The following is a 16,154-nucleotide window of genomic DNA, read 5'->3' as shown; positions in this document are numbered from 1 at the left end:
AATCAGAAAGGCGCCATTGAGCCCGCCAGAGGGTCTTGATGTCTGTTTCAAGGGCATATTACAAATAGACCGTAGTCCATTTCTTTGAAGAGTCAGAGGCCCTATGGAACTCAAGGTAAGGTTAAGATAGGATAGTCCTTTTCTGTCATCATGTCCATCAATTGACCGGTCCTACGATTCAGACCAAACAGAGAATGGACGGGGGTGCCAGGCCGGGGGTTGAGAACGATGATACTGGCACCTCATCCTATTCTAGCCCCCAGACTAGTAGATATAGTGCGACGTGTTATTCCACTGCTAGATGCTGCTCATTGAATCCCAACGAGACCAGACGGAGCCACCAGGCGGCACTGAGTGATGTGGGGTGTTGACGAGTGACCGCGCATGATGCACTCCACGATAACCCCAAAACATACACGCAGGCAAAGAATATATACAGCAAATATGAAAAAGAAGGGCACAAAAAAAGAAGAATCCCCGATATCCAAAATAGCAAAAGGAGGAAACTAGCTACAGCCCCTTTATACCCAGTCACACAGTGTTTCAACCAAGCCTGGGAGGTGGTTCGAACGAACGACCTCGGCCCCTCTGGGCGACACGATGGCAACTAGCTAGGCCACCGCGGTAAATGCTATGGTATTTCACCAATGCTATTAGAAGCAATGCTAAGCTTTGGCTGTCGGGAACGTGCATGAGGGATTACGCCTACTTGTAGTTTAGGGCTCTTCACGATCTAGCAGATGGGTGCATGTTGACATGGTGTAATGTATGAGCGTTCATCAACTGACTCCCAAACGGAAACTGCGGTGCACCCAGCAAGGTGTCTGGGGTAAAAAGCTTAGCCAACGCTACCAAACAACCACACTCCCCCACACCTCGTTCTCTTCCCCCCACACTCTTCCCTTCTTTACACACTCTTCCCACACCTCTTCTTCCTCCCCCCCCCCTCTCTTTCACCTGACAAGGTCCTTCGCTCGCGTCTGCAAGCTTTCTCTCTTTCTTTGGCAATAGTTGGAAAAGCACAGCCGACGCGTGTGGTCTCTGGGTGCTATCTGAGGGACCAGATCTATTGATGGTTGACCGTCGAGTTCATGCAATGTTTCTTTCTTTCTTGCCTCGTTGTTGGTTGTCTTGTATGTGATGTAGATGGGTTCCATCTCTTTGGTGACCTTTTTCATCTCTCTTGTTTTTGCCTCGCCCCTCTCATTCATTCTACCTGCTTCCCTTTGGTATCATTCTGGCTTTTTGGTATTGTTGATCGAAGCTGGCTTTATCAAACAGGGTATACGTCTACCGGAAGAACTACTGGTCATCCTATTCATCACCATATCATATCTTCCCTGATGGAGCCCTTCTCCGACAGAAACCCCCTCCATGAGACCGGGTATTTTGAGGTTCGAAGCATTCGGAGAAACATGCACGCTACAAGCTTACCTGCCGCACCCTAAGACCCATCGTGTGATGACCGGCACCATTGTGCATTTGCGCCTCTAGGCCGTTCGGTTCTAGAACATCTCGCTGCAATCCAAAAAATTATGCTACGATAATTTAGCGCTTGGGGCTGAAAATGAGGTTCAAGAATTTACCATGTATTATCGAAAACGATCCAGCCAGCCCGAAGAGTGGGGGAGACAAGCACACCTCAGGGTAAGACACTACACCTGAGGCCTCGAATAGGCCCCATCATCAGATTCTGTTGGTTTTCCATGTTCTAGTACGCATCCGGACATTACCGTGGGACCATAATCCCGCCCCAGCCCCCCTCCACCAACTCCACAACCAGCCGAGTGATATTCCATGACCGAGTGTCCAAGACCCACGTAACCCCCCAGCCTCCCACCACAACAGGGCGTTAAGTCCTCACTTTTAAAATATTATTCTGAGCACAGTGGCGTCGCCTGGCCGTCTATCATGGCCTAAGGATAGGTACGCGCACCCTACGCACTAGGACAATTACACACATCTGCCGAGAGTGCAAAGCTAGCCAGCCGAGGCCGTCGCTTGTGCCCCCCGAAGATCTCGGAGAGAAAAGGAATACTCGACACGCTTCCTGTGTTGATCTGTGTTGATCTGACGGTTCTCCCAACTATACCACTTACCTCATCTGATTTCCCCCTTTTTAGGCAGAGGAAGAATATCATGGAAAAGGCATATATAGCGAAGTGTGCAGCGTAGATCATTTTGAAGAAAAAAAAAGTTTTTTTTCAGACGATTTCTTCCGTTTAATTTATCCCGGCTCTCCCCTCGCCCACCCCACCCCCCCCCCCCCCCCAACTTCCCCGCTTCCGGATTATTAAGAAAAGTTTGAAGAAACCGCACTCTAATGCGGGGAAAGGGAAAAAGACAAGATCAAACTGAAGTTCAAATTATTGAGGTTGAGTTGAATAGAATAGGATATCTTTTGATAACTAGCGAAGAAAACTAGAAAGCAATGCACAGAAAAGCCTATGAACAGATCATGGTAAAAGTAAAGGAAAAAACGCATTGCCCACACATCAAACAAAACCCAAAAGCCCAAAGTCCGTAACAATAAAATAAAATAAGTACCCATGAAATGTTCGACAAAACCCATAAAAAAAAGAAAGCGAAAAGAAAAAATACAGTCATATCTACGACGTTTTAGAGGACAAAGTAAATATGAGAACTAGAAGGGAAAAAAAGAAAATCAAGCAACTGATACCGGTTCAGGTACAGAAAATCTAACTTTCGACTGGTGCTTCTCTCCCTCAGCGTGTGGACCGCTGACATACCCATCGTCACTTCCCTCCTCCAAGCCCGCTAGCTTCTTTTGTAATCCAGTACAGAAATCAATGACTCTCTTGCAGTCACTTGTCTCAACCCACGCTCGTCGTGATCCCCTCTTCTTCCTGTCACCAATCCAAACCCTCAATACTGCCGCAACTCCTTCAACATTCTCGCCAACTTCCTTGACCCAGTTCTCATCGCTGGATACGAATGCGTTTAATGTCTTCCAGATGGCAACAAATCCAAGAAGGCCAAGGTCTGAAGAGACATGGTCGGATGAAGAGTTGCAGGATTTTCGCCAGTCAAAGTCAGCAAAGAGGCGAGTAGCTCCCTCGCGACGACCGTTGGCCAGTAAATTGAGTGCCATCGCACAACGAATAGCGATCTTGACATCTGTAGTAGTTGTGACGGCAGGTGGTGTAATAGAGATCTTGGGCATAGACTTGCGTGAATCACCGTGAACTTTCAGGTCTTCCTCAAAAGACTTAAGAGCCAAGCGGAGATCCTTTCCTTCCTTATCAGAGTCGAGAATTGCCTTCGCGACAAGTGTTCGGAGTTGAGCCTTGCTGTTGGGTGGTGCGATATTGAGAGCAACCTGGAGATCGGGGCTGAGATGCCTCTGGTGTTTTACGGACTTCAAGGATGTAGCGAGAACAGATTGGATGATGAGGCTTGAATACCATGCTGCCAAGGCGTCGAGTGGAGAACGGATTGACTCGTCTTCAACAACGGTATCCATACCTTCATCGTGAGCTTCGCAATTGTGGCCGGTGCTCTGGTCGTATGCAAGGTTGTAGGCCTTCTGGATAATCTTGTTGTCCAAAACATCACTTGGTTCAAGTTCCAAAAGATGGGAAAGATGTTCCGGGAGGTTCTCAGAAGGATCGGCAGATTGTTGAACTTTCCTTGCTTCGTTCCAGTAATATGTGGCCAGCTTGTTTGAGAGTGATTCGAAGTTACTTCCGAGGTCCCAGAAGAGAACCTTAATGTGGAGAGCGTTCAACATCAGTCGGCTGCGAGTCGCGGGTAGGGTCATTGAGGCCAACAAGGTAAGGAGAAGTCGTGACTGGGTAATCGTAGCATCACCACCAGCAAGCTGTGCATCAAGAGCAATAGTCCAGGCCTTGACACGAGCAACTTCATGCTCCTCAGTCATACCAGTAAGCATTGAGTAGCCGTGCCATCCGACAAATTTCCTGAGGCTAAGCTTGAGAGTCTTCAAACCCAACGCGGCAAGTTCCATAACGAGAGAGTTGCGGGGGATCCAGACTGACTGAACGGCAGTGAGCCATGCAGTTCTGCGGATTTCAATAGATGATGCAAGGGATGGGACAGGTGAAAGCTTAGTCTGAGGAGTGGCCCTCTCTTTCTCTGAGGGTGGCTTCGAGTCAAAGAAACCTGGGACAAGGACATAGACAACAGCTGAAAATAAAAGGACCATCTTGCATAACAGCCAAAACAACTGGCTGCCACTCAATGTCGAGCTTGACGTGCCAAACATCTCCAGACCTCCGACTGGGATTGCAAATAATTGTCGTTGACCACTTTCATCTTCTTGTAGCCCGTTTGCAACCATCAACCCAGCCAAACTACCAACCATGAGCCTACTCATCAGCCCACCACCTGGTCCGCCACCCACCCCTCGTTGGCCACCGTCCTGTCGCATGTTGTTCATAGAACCCATATTTGCCAACTTCTCAAAGGCGGCTAGGCGATTCTTGAGTTGATCATTTTCGTCCTGTAACCGCTTTGTCCTTTTCTCGAGGTGCCTAATATATTCAGTTGCCTTTGCCAATACAGTAGCCTTGTTGAGCTTATGTGCAGGCGTCAACCCTTCCAAGTCTTCATCATCCTCTCCGTCCTCGCCAAGCTTCGATGTTCCAGCCATGACGCGCAGTGAGGGAACAGAGTCTCTAAGTGCAGCGATCTTATCGTTAAGGTTCGTACGATATCGCTTCTCAATCATGTTATGAGCTGTCTTCTTCGGTTGTTGCTTGCGGCCACTTGTGGTGGTCGGTGCACTTTCCTCGGTGTTCTCATCAGTACTTGTCTTTCTCTTCTTTGGTCGTGGAATAGAGTTGTCATCACTATGTGAGTCGTGAGCACGAGACTCAGGGCTGCTGGTGGTACGGTGTGAGTGGTGAGAGGAAGCAGGCGACAAGCTGTGTGACTGTTCCTGTGAGAGAGACATGCGCTGTTGTCGTGGGGGTTGTTGAGTTTGTGGTGGTGGTGGTGACTGCCACCCTATTGCGAAATCATCACGCTGCTGTCCTTGATTCCGCCAGCCCAGCGGTGTATAAGCTTCAGAGCTTCCATTACCTTGGGGCTGTCCACCACCGCCATATGTAGTATTGAAGTCGAACAAGGAATCGCTATCCTTGCCGAAAGAGTATGTTCCCTCCAGCGCGGTCTGAGTTGTAGGGTCGATGAGCGAATTGCTCGGTGAGATAGTAGCTTGTTGATTGTTTGAAAAGGTGTAACGTCCTGGAGAGTTGTCGTCCTCAATCTTGATATAATCGCTTAATGGGCTTGCTTGCTGTTGCTGCTGGTTTTGTTGCTGCGATGAATCTGCTGGGGGCATGAGGGCGTCCCAAGACTGAGCGGCTAAAATACCAGAATCGTCAATGGGGGAGAAGAATGTTTGGTCGTTTGGGTTCCACGCAGCGGTGACGTCGTAATCAAAACGAAGAGACTCTGGTGAGTGAGAGGTAGCCGAGCCAGACGATAGACCTGGGGGAGAGGAAGATGAATTCCTATTATCCAAGAAAGATGTGTCTAGTATGCTGGCAGGGGATGCAGAAGCAGAGAGGGTGTGGTGTGAGGAATTAGAGCTGTTAATGTTGTTCGAATTTGAATTGTCGGAGCTGGTGTTGAGATCAGCGTCGAACCTCGCCAGAAACTGGGCGCAAGTATCGTAGTCTAGTTCCATCCCTTCGGAGGATGTCGTGGTGTCTTTTGAGCAGCAGGAAGAGGGTAGAAAGTGAGGAGACGAGGAGGAGATGGTATATTTCGTGTTGGCGATGCAGGGCACAGATGGGGGGGTGGTGGTGGGAGGGGGGTGGGGGTGAGGTAGAGGTGGACTGATGTTGGTGATAGTAGTTTTATTGGAATATAGGTGGCGCTAATCCGAGGGATGACTGGTACTGGGCTTGCAGGAAATGGTAGGAACGGTCAAAACGGTAGGAAGTTTTAGAAGGGGGATCTGGTGAGGGGGGGAAAGTGAGAGCGAATTGACAACGAGATGGGGAAGAAAAGATGGGCCGATGAGTGGGCTGATGATTGCCTGATGTTTGAGGGCGCATGAGGTGCCACTGCCTAATGCAGTAATAGCATGCAATAAATCCTCCAGGAATGGAAGATTGCGGGAAGAGGGTGCTCCGATTAAAAACGCAGCCAAGCCCTGTCAATTCCGAACAGGGAAGGGTAAGCTCGACTGTTAATTGGATAAACTGACTGACGAGAATATCTAACAGCCTTGTAAACCATCCCACCTGTCGTTGAATTGCTGGTTCCAACGATTCAATATCTCATGTTATTAAATAATAATCTTTCCACTTTTAATTCTCCCCAGCTCAAGATCTACAGAGGCTCTCATCATCCGGAAAGAAAGAGAAAAAGGCTAATCCCATCTATAGAAGCTCAGTGCACTTCTTCTCTACATATCTAAGTACTCGTCTGCCCTCGATTGCGACAAGAAATGGATCTTGTCAGACAGTCAGAACTTGCGTCCCTGGACTGACCCTCGTACGTGTTTTGTGATCTCCAAGGATGGACCGGGTTAATCATGTACGCCTCGCGGGGGATACCTTGATCTTGGTCTCGGTGGTTCGTAGTGCAGAGGAAGATACTTACCTACTTGCCTATATCTATTGCAATACGTAACAGTCATAGTTTTATTTTGACATCTTCCATCTCCAACCTGAGCTTGGTCCGTTCAAATACTCTTACCCACTGGTCATATTGCCAAAGTTCTAAAAGCTACATGTACTTCTTTTTTCTCTGTGGCGCTTGGCAAGGTGGTGTACCACCACCTGGCACCTACGATACCTGAGATTCCTGTGACGAAGAGTGTATTTGCGTGAATTTAAAAATAAAAATGATTTTCTTTTCGATGCTCGACTTATCTAATGCCATAATAACAGCAACTAGCCATTCTTAAAATCTCCTTTTACAAACATTCATAAGGACCAGCAATTAATCCGCGGCCTATTTACGAAGATTACCTGCCTCCATGCCAATCAGAAGGACCTACTGTCACTACATGTATCCTCCCAACACTAATTTCTTTTGCGTGAGATCACAACCAGTGGCTTACATGCAGACAAATCATGTATGTACATAAGTCTCTGAAACCGGAATCCCACTGAGACTGGAATCCCACTGAGACTGAACATCCAATCGACCCAATAACGATACATCGTCCTGGGCTTAAAATTACCACAAATGCACTTGGCGTCAATTTACAACCAATCCGGACAAGTCACCGAGTCAACAAATTCGATATATCAGATTACAATGTATCCCAAGATACGACTGCTCGTGAAAAATCAATAACTACACTCATGTTCATGTACTTATCCCGGGCTCAGGTTCAGCTAACCACCTCAAGATTTTCAGCTTCCGCCATAAGCCCCCGTTTAACCCCAACAATCCCCGTACCAGATCATCTCAGAAACCACGTGGTATTCGATCAATGTCTTTCCACATTTTCTCGTATGATGCCGAGTCACAGCTAGCTCACGACTATGGCCAGGAAAGAAAAATAACGGTGACCGGGCCCGGTTTCAGGGATCGACATACGATTCCACCTGCTTGTCATATCATATTTCAAGCTCTGTAACCGGCCCGTGTGTTACCAATTAGATGAGAGGCATAAGGAGGAGCTAAATAAAGGGGGGGCTTTGTCTTTTAAGGTACCGAATATATGGGCACAGCAAGCGGGCGAGACCCCGTCACATGGGAGCCCCTGGGTCTTGGAATCATGATCGTGGGGGAGAACAAAAAGTAGTCTTCTTGCTCTGTTACGATGGAAGAGTGGACTGTTCATGCGTCGCTTGCCAACTAGATTGAAAAGGACTTCGATCATGAATAATCACTCGGCTTATCTACACCCACACTAGCAGTCCCGACTCAAAGCACACACCAAGATGGCACCTCTGATACAGTTTCCCGTTATTTCACGTATTATCACAACATGAGGGAGGTTCTAAAGCAAGAGTTTAGCAGCATGTCTGCCTATTTGTACGGTCTGTTATATATGCTGGTGGAAAAGATCCTACCCTTTACGAGGTACATTTCGTCAAATTGATCCCCTATTTACTACTAATAGAAAGGAATAAGAGAGACTCTAATTTATCCATATGTTGCTCGCCAATGCACTCACTCAATGCGATTTAGGACTTAACGATTCGGTCAAGAATATACACTGCAAACAAACCCATAGGAGAAAACGTATTAGCACCAACGTCGAAGATCCCTATCGGAGCTTTCGAGCTAGGCGGACGCGCATCTTGAATTGTTGGTCTAACTTCATCAGTATCTACCAAAGACTTCGATTCAAGGGTCTATCGTTCGGATAGCGGGCTGTATGTTATGTGCGAGATGCAACTCAATTCTAGCCAATAAAGATGTTTTTTTCTTTGTAATTCTAGAGCCTTGAATTATATTCAATTGAGGAACATGGGCGAACATGGGCGAATATGCGAACTATTGAAGTATGGGTAACCAAATTGGAGTAACACATCAGTAAAATCAAATTGACCAAGAGCTGAACTTTTGATTAACGCAGCCCTTATCAACGAGACTTCTTACATATAATATTATATTTCTGAGAATCGTAAACTTAGTGTTCTAAATCATCTCTACATATATCCCTTGAACTAAAATGAGTGAACAAACTATTGATCAACAGCCCATTGTCGAAAATATAATGCGTTTAATTGATTCCCGGAGCCCATAGCAATGGTAGCGGCCTTTGGCATAAAGTATTGGGATTTACGCCTTTTCTTTCTTTCTTTCTTTACACATCTAAGCCGACACTCCAATCTCTTGATTTCTATACTAATGCTTCAACACCATGCATGGCTAATGGTAACCCCCCGATCTAGCGGTGCTCAGGGCCTGGGATTCGCCATGGTGGGGCATTCGATTATACGTACTCTTCCATAGGTACATGTATATACGGAAAATTTTCACGACAAGTCCGCACAACTAAGATAAAACAGACAAAAGGGATTATTAGAACGAGCTTGAATTAGGAATATTGTGTAATCATGTAAGAGAGGATTTCGTCGACCAATAAAGCAGTTTCTTAAGGTTTTAATTGGTAAACCCTCTACCAAAAAATACATACTACTACGCGTAAGACTGCAGCTGTCTAATCACATAATATCACTCGATCGAGACCATGTGAGTGGACATGAATGTCAGAATCCGACGGCCAAGCTCAAATGTCTTTAAGCAGCTTGTGTAATCTCGCTCCCCTTATACCCATCTAAGAACTGATGGGTACTTACGTGGCGACCATATATTTATGCACTCGTATTGCAACCACCCGTTATTCTACCTGTCCCTTTCCTTGTCAATGATCAACTAACACCTTACAGCTACTTTTTAAGCTAACGGTTTGTGATTAGCGCCATCAGATTCTATATTTAGCTTTTTAAGCCGCCTTCTAATATTTCCACCGGAGTTGCTATCTAATGCCTATTGCTTTGCCCGTTTACTTGCACCGTCTTCAGAGTAGTCCACTGAGCTGAATTACATTTTTTCTCGAATGCCGAGTAGCAGGTCTCTCCCGGGATGAAATATACACGCAGTGCACATGTCAGCATCATATACACGTAAAGACGTTTAGGGGCTTGGCGTTCCGTGCAAGCGGATTCCAACGCGTCTCCTCAACTCCAGCCTCCTGTTCCCCCTTACCCCCCGCGTTTCCCCTCATCATCCCCGCCTGCCACACGACGTTTCTCACAAAATGGACGACGATAATGTTCCGGCACCGATTGTCTTCAAGGCCACATACAGTGGTACTCCGGTGTGAGTTCTCCTCTTTTCTTTGCTGACTCTTACTCGGCAGGAGCACTCAATGAGTATACCCGGAGTAATTAATCCAGCCTTCTCAATAAAACTCTACTGTGTCGCTGATATCGACGGGGGCACATAGGGGTTTTCCTGATTTGCCTGCTGATATCTAACTTATCAAGTCATCTTTGCTAATTATCGTGAGTGCTGTTATAGTTATGAATAGTATGTTCCCTGGTTACACATCGATGCTTCTCTTTAAATCCCATCGGTTGCTAATGCGCAGCTTAAAGTATTGCAAAGGGAATCGCTTGCATGCGTAGACGTTCTGACTCATGGGTGAATGCTACACAAGTATTGAAGGTCTGCTTCCCTCTGGGTGCTGGTGATTTAAAGACAAGACCCCTAATTTTTTCTTCTTCTTCGTTTAGGTCGCCGAGTTCGATAAACCACAGAGAACACGAATTTTGGAGCGGGAAGTCCAACGAGGAGTTCATGAAAAGGTACAGGGTGGTTATGGAAAATATCAAGGTGAGTGACTCTTGAGGGTTAGGGGTATTTCGAAGATTTAAATCTTCCGGAATCAATTCTGTTGATCATAAAATAACATGCTCTGGTATAGGGACCTGGGTGCCTTTGGAACGAGCAAAGGAGATTGCAGCCCTCTACAATGTTGGCGAACTACTCAAACCTATCTTCGAATTCCGACCCTCTACCGAATCACCCCCTCTAGCGCCCAAGCATGTTACTGCGGCATCTACAAAGCCAAGGCCTGCTCGAGCGCCAGCAAGAAACGCTGCGGCTGCGGCGCCTGCTAAACGTGCAGTTAGTAAGTTTTAGTTTCCTTGGTTTTTTCAGCATGGTACTGGGGAATTAAACCTTAATTTCTTTGTTGAAATAGAACCCCCTCCGCCACCGGTACCAGTACCAGCGCCGCCATCTCATGTCAGCTCCGAAGAAGATGAAATTGAAGAAGATGATTTAAGCGATATTGATCCCCTCAATGACCCTAGCTCACCTTCTATACAATCATCTTCTGCATCCGAGGGAGATCTTTCTGAATTGGAACTGGACGATCCGTCTCAGCACTCCCTAAATACAACCTTGAAGAGAAAACGAGAACATATGGACCATGAGATAATGTCTTCGCCAGGCTTGATCCACTCTTCACAGCAGAGAAGAATGGCATATAGCGACGAACTTCTTGACTACTTCATGGCGAACGAGAAAGGCCTTCCGGACTTTCTCATTAACCCGCCTCCTGACTTTGATGTAAATGAGATCATCGACGATGAGGGTCACACTGCATTTCATTGGGCTGCAGCAATGGGAGATTTACGAGTGATAGAATTACTATACAAGGCTAATGCGAACATTTACATGGTCAACAAACGTGGAGAGACCCCACTTATACGTGCAGTACTCTTTACCAACAATTACGACCAAAAGTCGTTTCCTCGGCTAGTCGAAACTCTGCGAGACACAATATTTCATGTAGATAACTACAATTCAACAGTTTTCCATCACATAGCGGCAACGACATCCTCGCGAAATAAACTTCTAGCAGCGAGATATTACTACGACGTTTTACTTCAAAAACTTGGAGAGAAACACTCAATGGCCGAGATCGCAAGAGTGTTGGATTTGAGAGACACCCCGGGCGACACAGCTCTCACGATCGCGGCTCGCAACGGTGCAAAAAAATGTGTTAGAAGCTTGCTCGCTCACAACGCTAACCCAAACATTGCAAACAATGAAGGCCAGACGGCCGATCAGTATATTGTGGCAGTTGAGCGCCAAAGACGGAACGGCGATTACCCCTTAGCATCGAGTTCATCGCCTTTCCAATCGCATGATAACCACATGCACCATCAGCACCACAACCCCCGTTATCAGAGACATCCATCCACACAATCAGCCGCAACTGTTGCGGCAGTTAATTATGCCAATGCTAGCCATGTGCCCCGGCCTCATATCTCCGAGGCGGCGATATCGGCAACCAAGAAGATTATACCACAGATGGCGGAGATGCTCGAAGGGCTTGCAACAGCGTTCGATAACGAGCTGCAAGACAAGGAAGAAGATGTCAGTCAAGCACAACGGTTACTCGACAGCTCAACACACGAGATCCAAGCCTGCAAGGCAACCTCCGAAGAGACACTGGCTCCCTTTGGTGATGTTGCTACCATGGAACATCAAATTGACTTGCTCAAGGCCGAAGCGGAGAATCTCGCAGAGGAACTTAAGAAAATATTTGAACGCGGCCAGTATTACGAGCTCTCGAACCTAGTTCGCCAAGAGGAGCAACAGATTGAGGATGACAAGGAGCCACTTGCAAATGCTGACGATCCAGACAACTTAATGGAGAAGTTGGAAGCTGCACGTCAGCTAGCACAGGCTCAACGTGAAAGAGAAGAATTGAGAGAGATAATCATAAAAGCCCACGCAAGGAGTGGGGCAGGTGAAAAAATGAGCGATTACAGGCGGTTGATAGCACTGAGCTGCTCGTTACTCACAGAAGACGTAGAAGACTTATTACCGGAGATATTGAAGGACTTAGAGGCAGGGGGAGATGGGGATATCAGAGATGGGCTCATGATATGAATTTTTCTCTTGCTAGAGGCTGTGCCTTTTGACGTTTTTCATTTATTTTGTATTTATTTTCTGTGCTTTGCAGTTTGCTCGCTCTACTTTGCTATATTTGTGGTTTTCCCCCAGTTTTTCGCTGAGGCTATCATTGGTGTTAGGGATTTGCTGAGTGTATAGTATTCGCATTCTTGCTAAGCATTCTGACTTTTTTTTAGTTTTTGAACTTTTAACCCTTCTTTCCTGGGTTGTGTATGATACCTCGGCAGGGCTGCTTTGTAGTAGTAATAGGGCGTGTGCTAATATGGTTCTCTATTATAAACATCTTTTCCCTTCTTTTAAGTTGGTAATTTCACGCTGAATAAGGTTATGGATGCAGATCAAGCTGGGGGGTGCCATAATAACATACCCGGCGGGTAGGGCCGGGATAATGATTCACTGTATTATTTCATAGCTAACTACATGTAGCCCCTTGCGGAAATAGGAACATGTTTTTTTGATCACTGCTTTGGCTAATGGATGAGATTAATGGGATATGGTAAATTAACATAATTATCAGGATTGAGAGGTCGCAGTTGCCAGTGCAAGAAAGTTGAGGTATTCCAAGCCCCTTCAAAGCTGGTAACTCGTTACACATTATATTTGTTTCCTAAGGGTCACCTTGAGCTGTCTCATGAACAATTGCAACGGAACTTTGGGGTTTTCCTATCTAAGTATCTATCTATCTTTGTCGTAGTTTACGAAACTGCATAGACGTTTTATCCTAATCTCGCGAAAAGTATTAGTGGGAAATAATGTAAAATCAATCATTTCCATACCCCTAAACACCGTGGTCCCCTAGAAATGGCAACCATCGAATGAGAACATATTCTCCTCTGCTGGTTATATATGTGAACTGGTTGGGCTCTTTTGTATGATACTAGTAGGCAACATATATCACTAAGAACTCCAAGTGAAGAGTCTTTTTATTGACCGTAGTTTATAGCGCCCACTAGAACCTGTATTTATCACAAATAGGATCGAAAGAGCACACGGATACAGCTAAAAAGTAAACGTGCGTGCCTCTCAATATAGCGACTCTATGTGGTAAAAATGGGTGCGTAATGGTAGTGCTTAGCCATACATGCTTCTAGAACTCCATTCGATACGTCTACATAAGTACATGTAAGTTATTAACCAAGACAGACGCAGATAGTACACATATGTGACTATCCAGTCAAACAAGTAGCTGAGATTTCCAGCGCTTGTTCGTTTCGCAAGTCTTAACAACGGTTTTGACGTCTTATCCCAGCGTTTGGCGCGGTGGGCCCCGCCTGCAATTGAAAGTCAACACCACGCGGACCAAGACATAGGCCCAGGCCCAAACCTAAACCTAAACTCAAATCTAAGCCTAGAATCAAAACCAAAACCAACCCAGAGTTATCTTCTCGAGGAACCACACTTAATCACAAACTTTTAAATATGTCCTCCCTCATTAGGACGATCGAAATTGACAGCGAGTATTACGATGATGATTCCAACGATGTCCCCGATTCGGAGGAGTTGCTCGCCAGGAGCACGGCCAGCAGGGTGGATAACTCGCACAATTCCCTCACTGATGGTATGTAGGCCCACTTCGTACCCACGCACATCTAACGTTTAACTAACAGCCTTAGAAATCACGGCGTTGGATGATAAAATGGAGGAAATGTTTCGGACTTGCACCAGCAACAAGGCGGAGCTCAAGGCATTGAACATGCTTCAAAAGGCCGCTGAGAAACGACATGCAACTTCCTTAACGGACTACGGAAAGATGGTAAAGCAGAAGCAAAGGTTAGAGGCGCAGCTTCTCAAGCAGAAACATGAAGCCGCAGTCATCAAAAAGGAGAACAGTGTCCGGAAGACTTTAAAAAGAACTAGGAACAGATCTTTAAAGGTAGTTGCTCAGAACGAGAAAAAAAACTTCAAAAAGTGAACTTACTAATCCTCATGGTGCGAAGTCCGAAACCTCCGGTTACTCTGGCTCAGATTCCGGGGTTTTTCTTCCTCAGAATGCGGTCAAGGCCATAAGGTCTATGCCTCCCCCGAGCCCGCTCAAGCCTTATAAATCTATGCCTCCTCCAAGCTCGGTCAAGACTAATAAGTCCATGCCTCCTCCGAGCTCGGTCAAGACCATTAAGTCCATTCCTTCTTCGACCCCGGCCAAGACCATTAAACCTATGCTTCTTGAGAGCGCAGTCAAAGCCAGTAGACCGATACCTACTCCAAGCCCGGCCACGGTCAAGGCCACCAAGTCTATACCTCCTTCCACCCCGAGCAAGGCTATTAAATCCATACCTACTCGGAGCGTAGCTAAGGCCGCCAGGTCTACGCCGTCTCTAGCTCAGGCTAAAACCAATAGATCTACGCCATTTCCGATTGAGGTCCAGATTAAACCTATGATTCGACCCTTCCGTCGCGAAGAGTATACCCGCCTCTCTGAAAGTAGCGCAACCCCTGGACCCCTCAAATCTGCATAATCTGAGCCAGATTCTTGTGATCAATGGCCGGTGTGACCAATAAATCAAACGCAAAAGAACAAAAACTAACTATCAAATCAATCATTCCTTCCAGGTCCTCCCGCCAAACGCATCAAACACCAGCAATTTAATAAAAAGCCGACACCACCTAAGGCCACGTATGCGCAAGTCATAGCCGAAATCAACGGTGACGACGACTACGAAGAGTCTCATACTTCTGCTGGGACTAAGAGGTTTCGTTTGGGCCGGCCCAAGATAATTGCCAAACAGCCTTTTGATGGAAAGATCGGGTCTGGGTCCTCCTTGGCTCGTAATGCCCTATGATACTGCCATTAAGAAGGAGAAATAGTCACTCTTGAACGTTTTTTCCTTTCTTATTTCTCGGAGATTTTCTTTTCTTTTTTATTCTGGATTTGGGTTTTTCTGTGTGTCCTCATGGCTTAGGGGGATCTATGGGATCTAGCGTAATGCTAATGGATATGCAGCGGGAATATCTATATTTCCTTTTACTTGTATTGACATATTCTAGATAGTCGAATAGTATTGAAAATACAAGTTTGGTATTCGTGCGCTTCTTCTCTCTGCCTTAGCGGATTCCCCATCTTACGACATATCGTTATTGTCTTGGCTCAATCATGAAATATCACTCGCATATCACCTACTTGCAGTGAAATCCCAATTGCGCTGGCAAACACCCCGCAAACAATATTCAATATTCAGAGTTTCATTAATAGCTCTCTATAGAAAGCAAACAGCTCAGACCATACCGATATACCTCACGAGACGCCTCGAGGAGTTGTATAAAGCCGCCTCTACCGACGCAAATAGTCTAGTTTAAGTGGCTAAATCACCTAAATATCCCTTCATGTTCCGCATGCGACAATCCTGCCCCTAGTCTCACTCTAAAAGAGCAAACTCGAACCTACAAGACTAGACTTCCCATCGCACAAGTCATCTCAAGACCATTTTTGATCCTACTCCAACCTCTCCCTAGCCTGTGAAGAATGACAACCACACTATAAGCACTGATAAAAGTATTGCATATCTGGTTAACCATTTATCGACTTGAATCTAGGCTTGATAAAAAAGCTTTACTGACTTTTCCCTATACTGTGCAGCTATCTAGATAAAGCTACTCACATAACTCTTCATTCTGTGATCCTGATTGTTGAGACTTGCATTGATTAACAGGCTTAATAGAGTCTTGTATACTAGAAGCTCATTCACTCTTATAATATTCTATCTCTCGAGAGAAGAAACGGAAAAATCCATATATTATAAGTTTAGGCTCATAAAATAAGA

General features: G+C 46.0%; 3 protein-coding genes across 3 annotated transcripts; 2 read left to right on the top strand and 1 right to left on the bottom strand.

Moving 5' to 3' along the window:
• Positions 1–2,665: 2,665 nt before the first annotated feature.
• LAJ45_08376 (uncharacterized protein) lies at positions 2,666–5,674 on the bottom strand (the record flags this gene model as incomplete). The annotated part of the gene is made up of 1 exon (XM_046117927.1): positions 2,666–5,674. The coding sequence occupies one exon, from the start codon at positions 5,672–5,674 to the stop codon at positions 2,666–2,668; it is 3,009 nt and encodes a 1,002-aa protein (XP_045968853.1).
• A 4,047-nt stretch (positions 5,675–9,721) lies between these two features.
• LAJ45_08375 (uncharacterized protein) lies at positions 9,722–12,372 on the top strand (the record flags this gene model as incomplete). Its single annotated transcript, XM_046117926.1, has 5 exons — positions 9,722–9,783; positions 10,062–10,131; positions 10,200–10,299; positions 10,391–10,597; positions 10,670–12,372. 5 exons carry the CDS (start codon positions 9,722–9,724, stop codon positions 12,370–12,372), a joined length of 2,142 nt encoding a protein of 713 aa, XP_045968852.1.
• A 1,443-nt stretch (positions 12,373–13,815) lies between these two features.
• LAJ45_08374 (uncharacterized protein) lies at positions 13,816–14,852 on the top strand (the record flags this gene model as incomplete). The annotated part of the gene is made up of 3 exons (XM_046117925.1): positions 13,816–13,954; positions 14,010–14,269; positions 14,334–14,852. The coding sequence occupies 3 exons, from the start codon at positions 13,816–13,818 to the stop codon at positions 14,850–14,852; spliced, it is 918 nt and encodes a 305-aa protein (XP_045968851.1).
• Between the last annotated feature and the right edge of the window lie 1,302 nt (positions 14,853–16,154).

Source organism: Morchella importuna (assembly GCF_003444635.1).
Source record: "Morchella importuna strain M04M26 chromosome Unknown Morimp01GS029, whole genome shotgun sequence".
Taxonomy (NCBI): domain Eukaryota; kingdom Fungi; phylum Ascomycota; class Pezizomycetes; order Pezizales; family Morchellaceae; genus Morchella; species Morchella importuna.
Note: the sequence above shows the minus strand (reverse complement) of the source record. Positions and strands in the feature narration are given on the sequence as shown.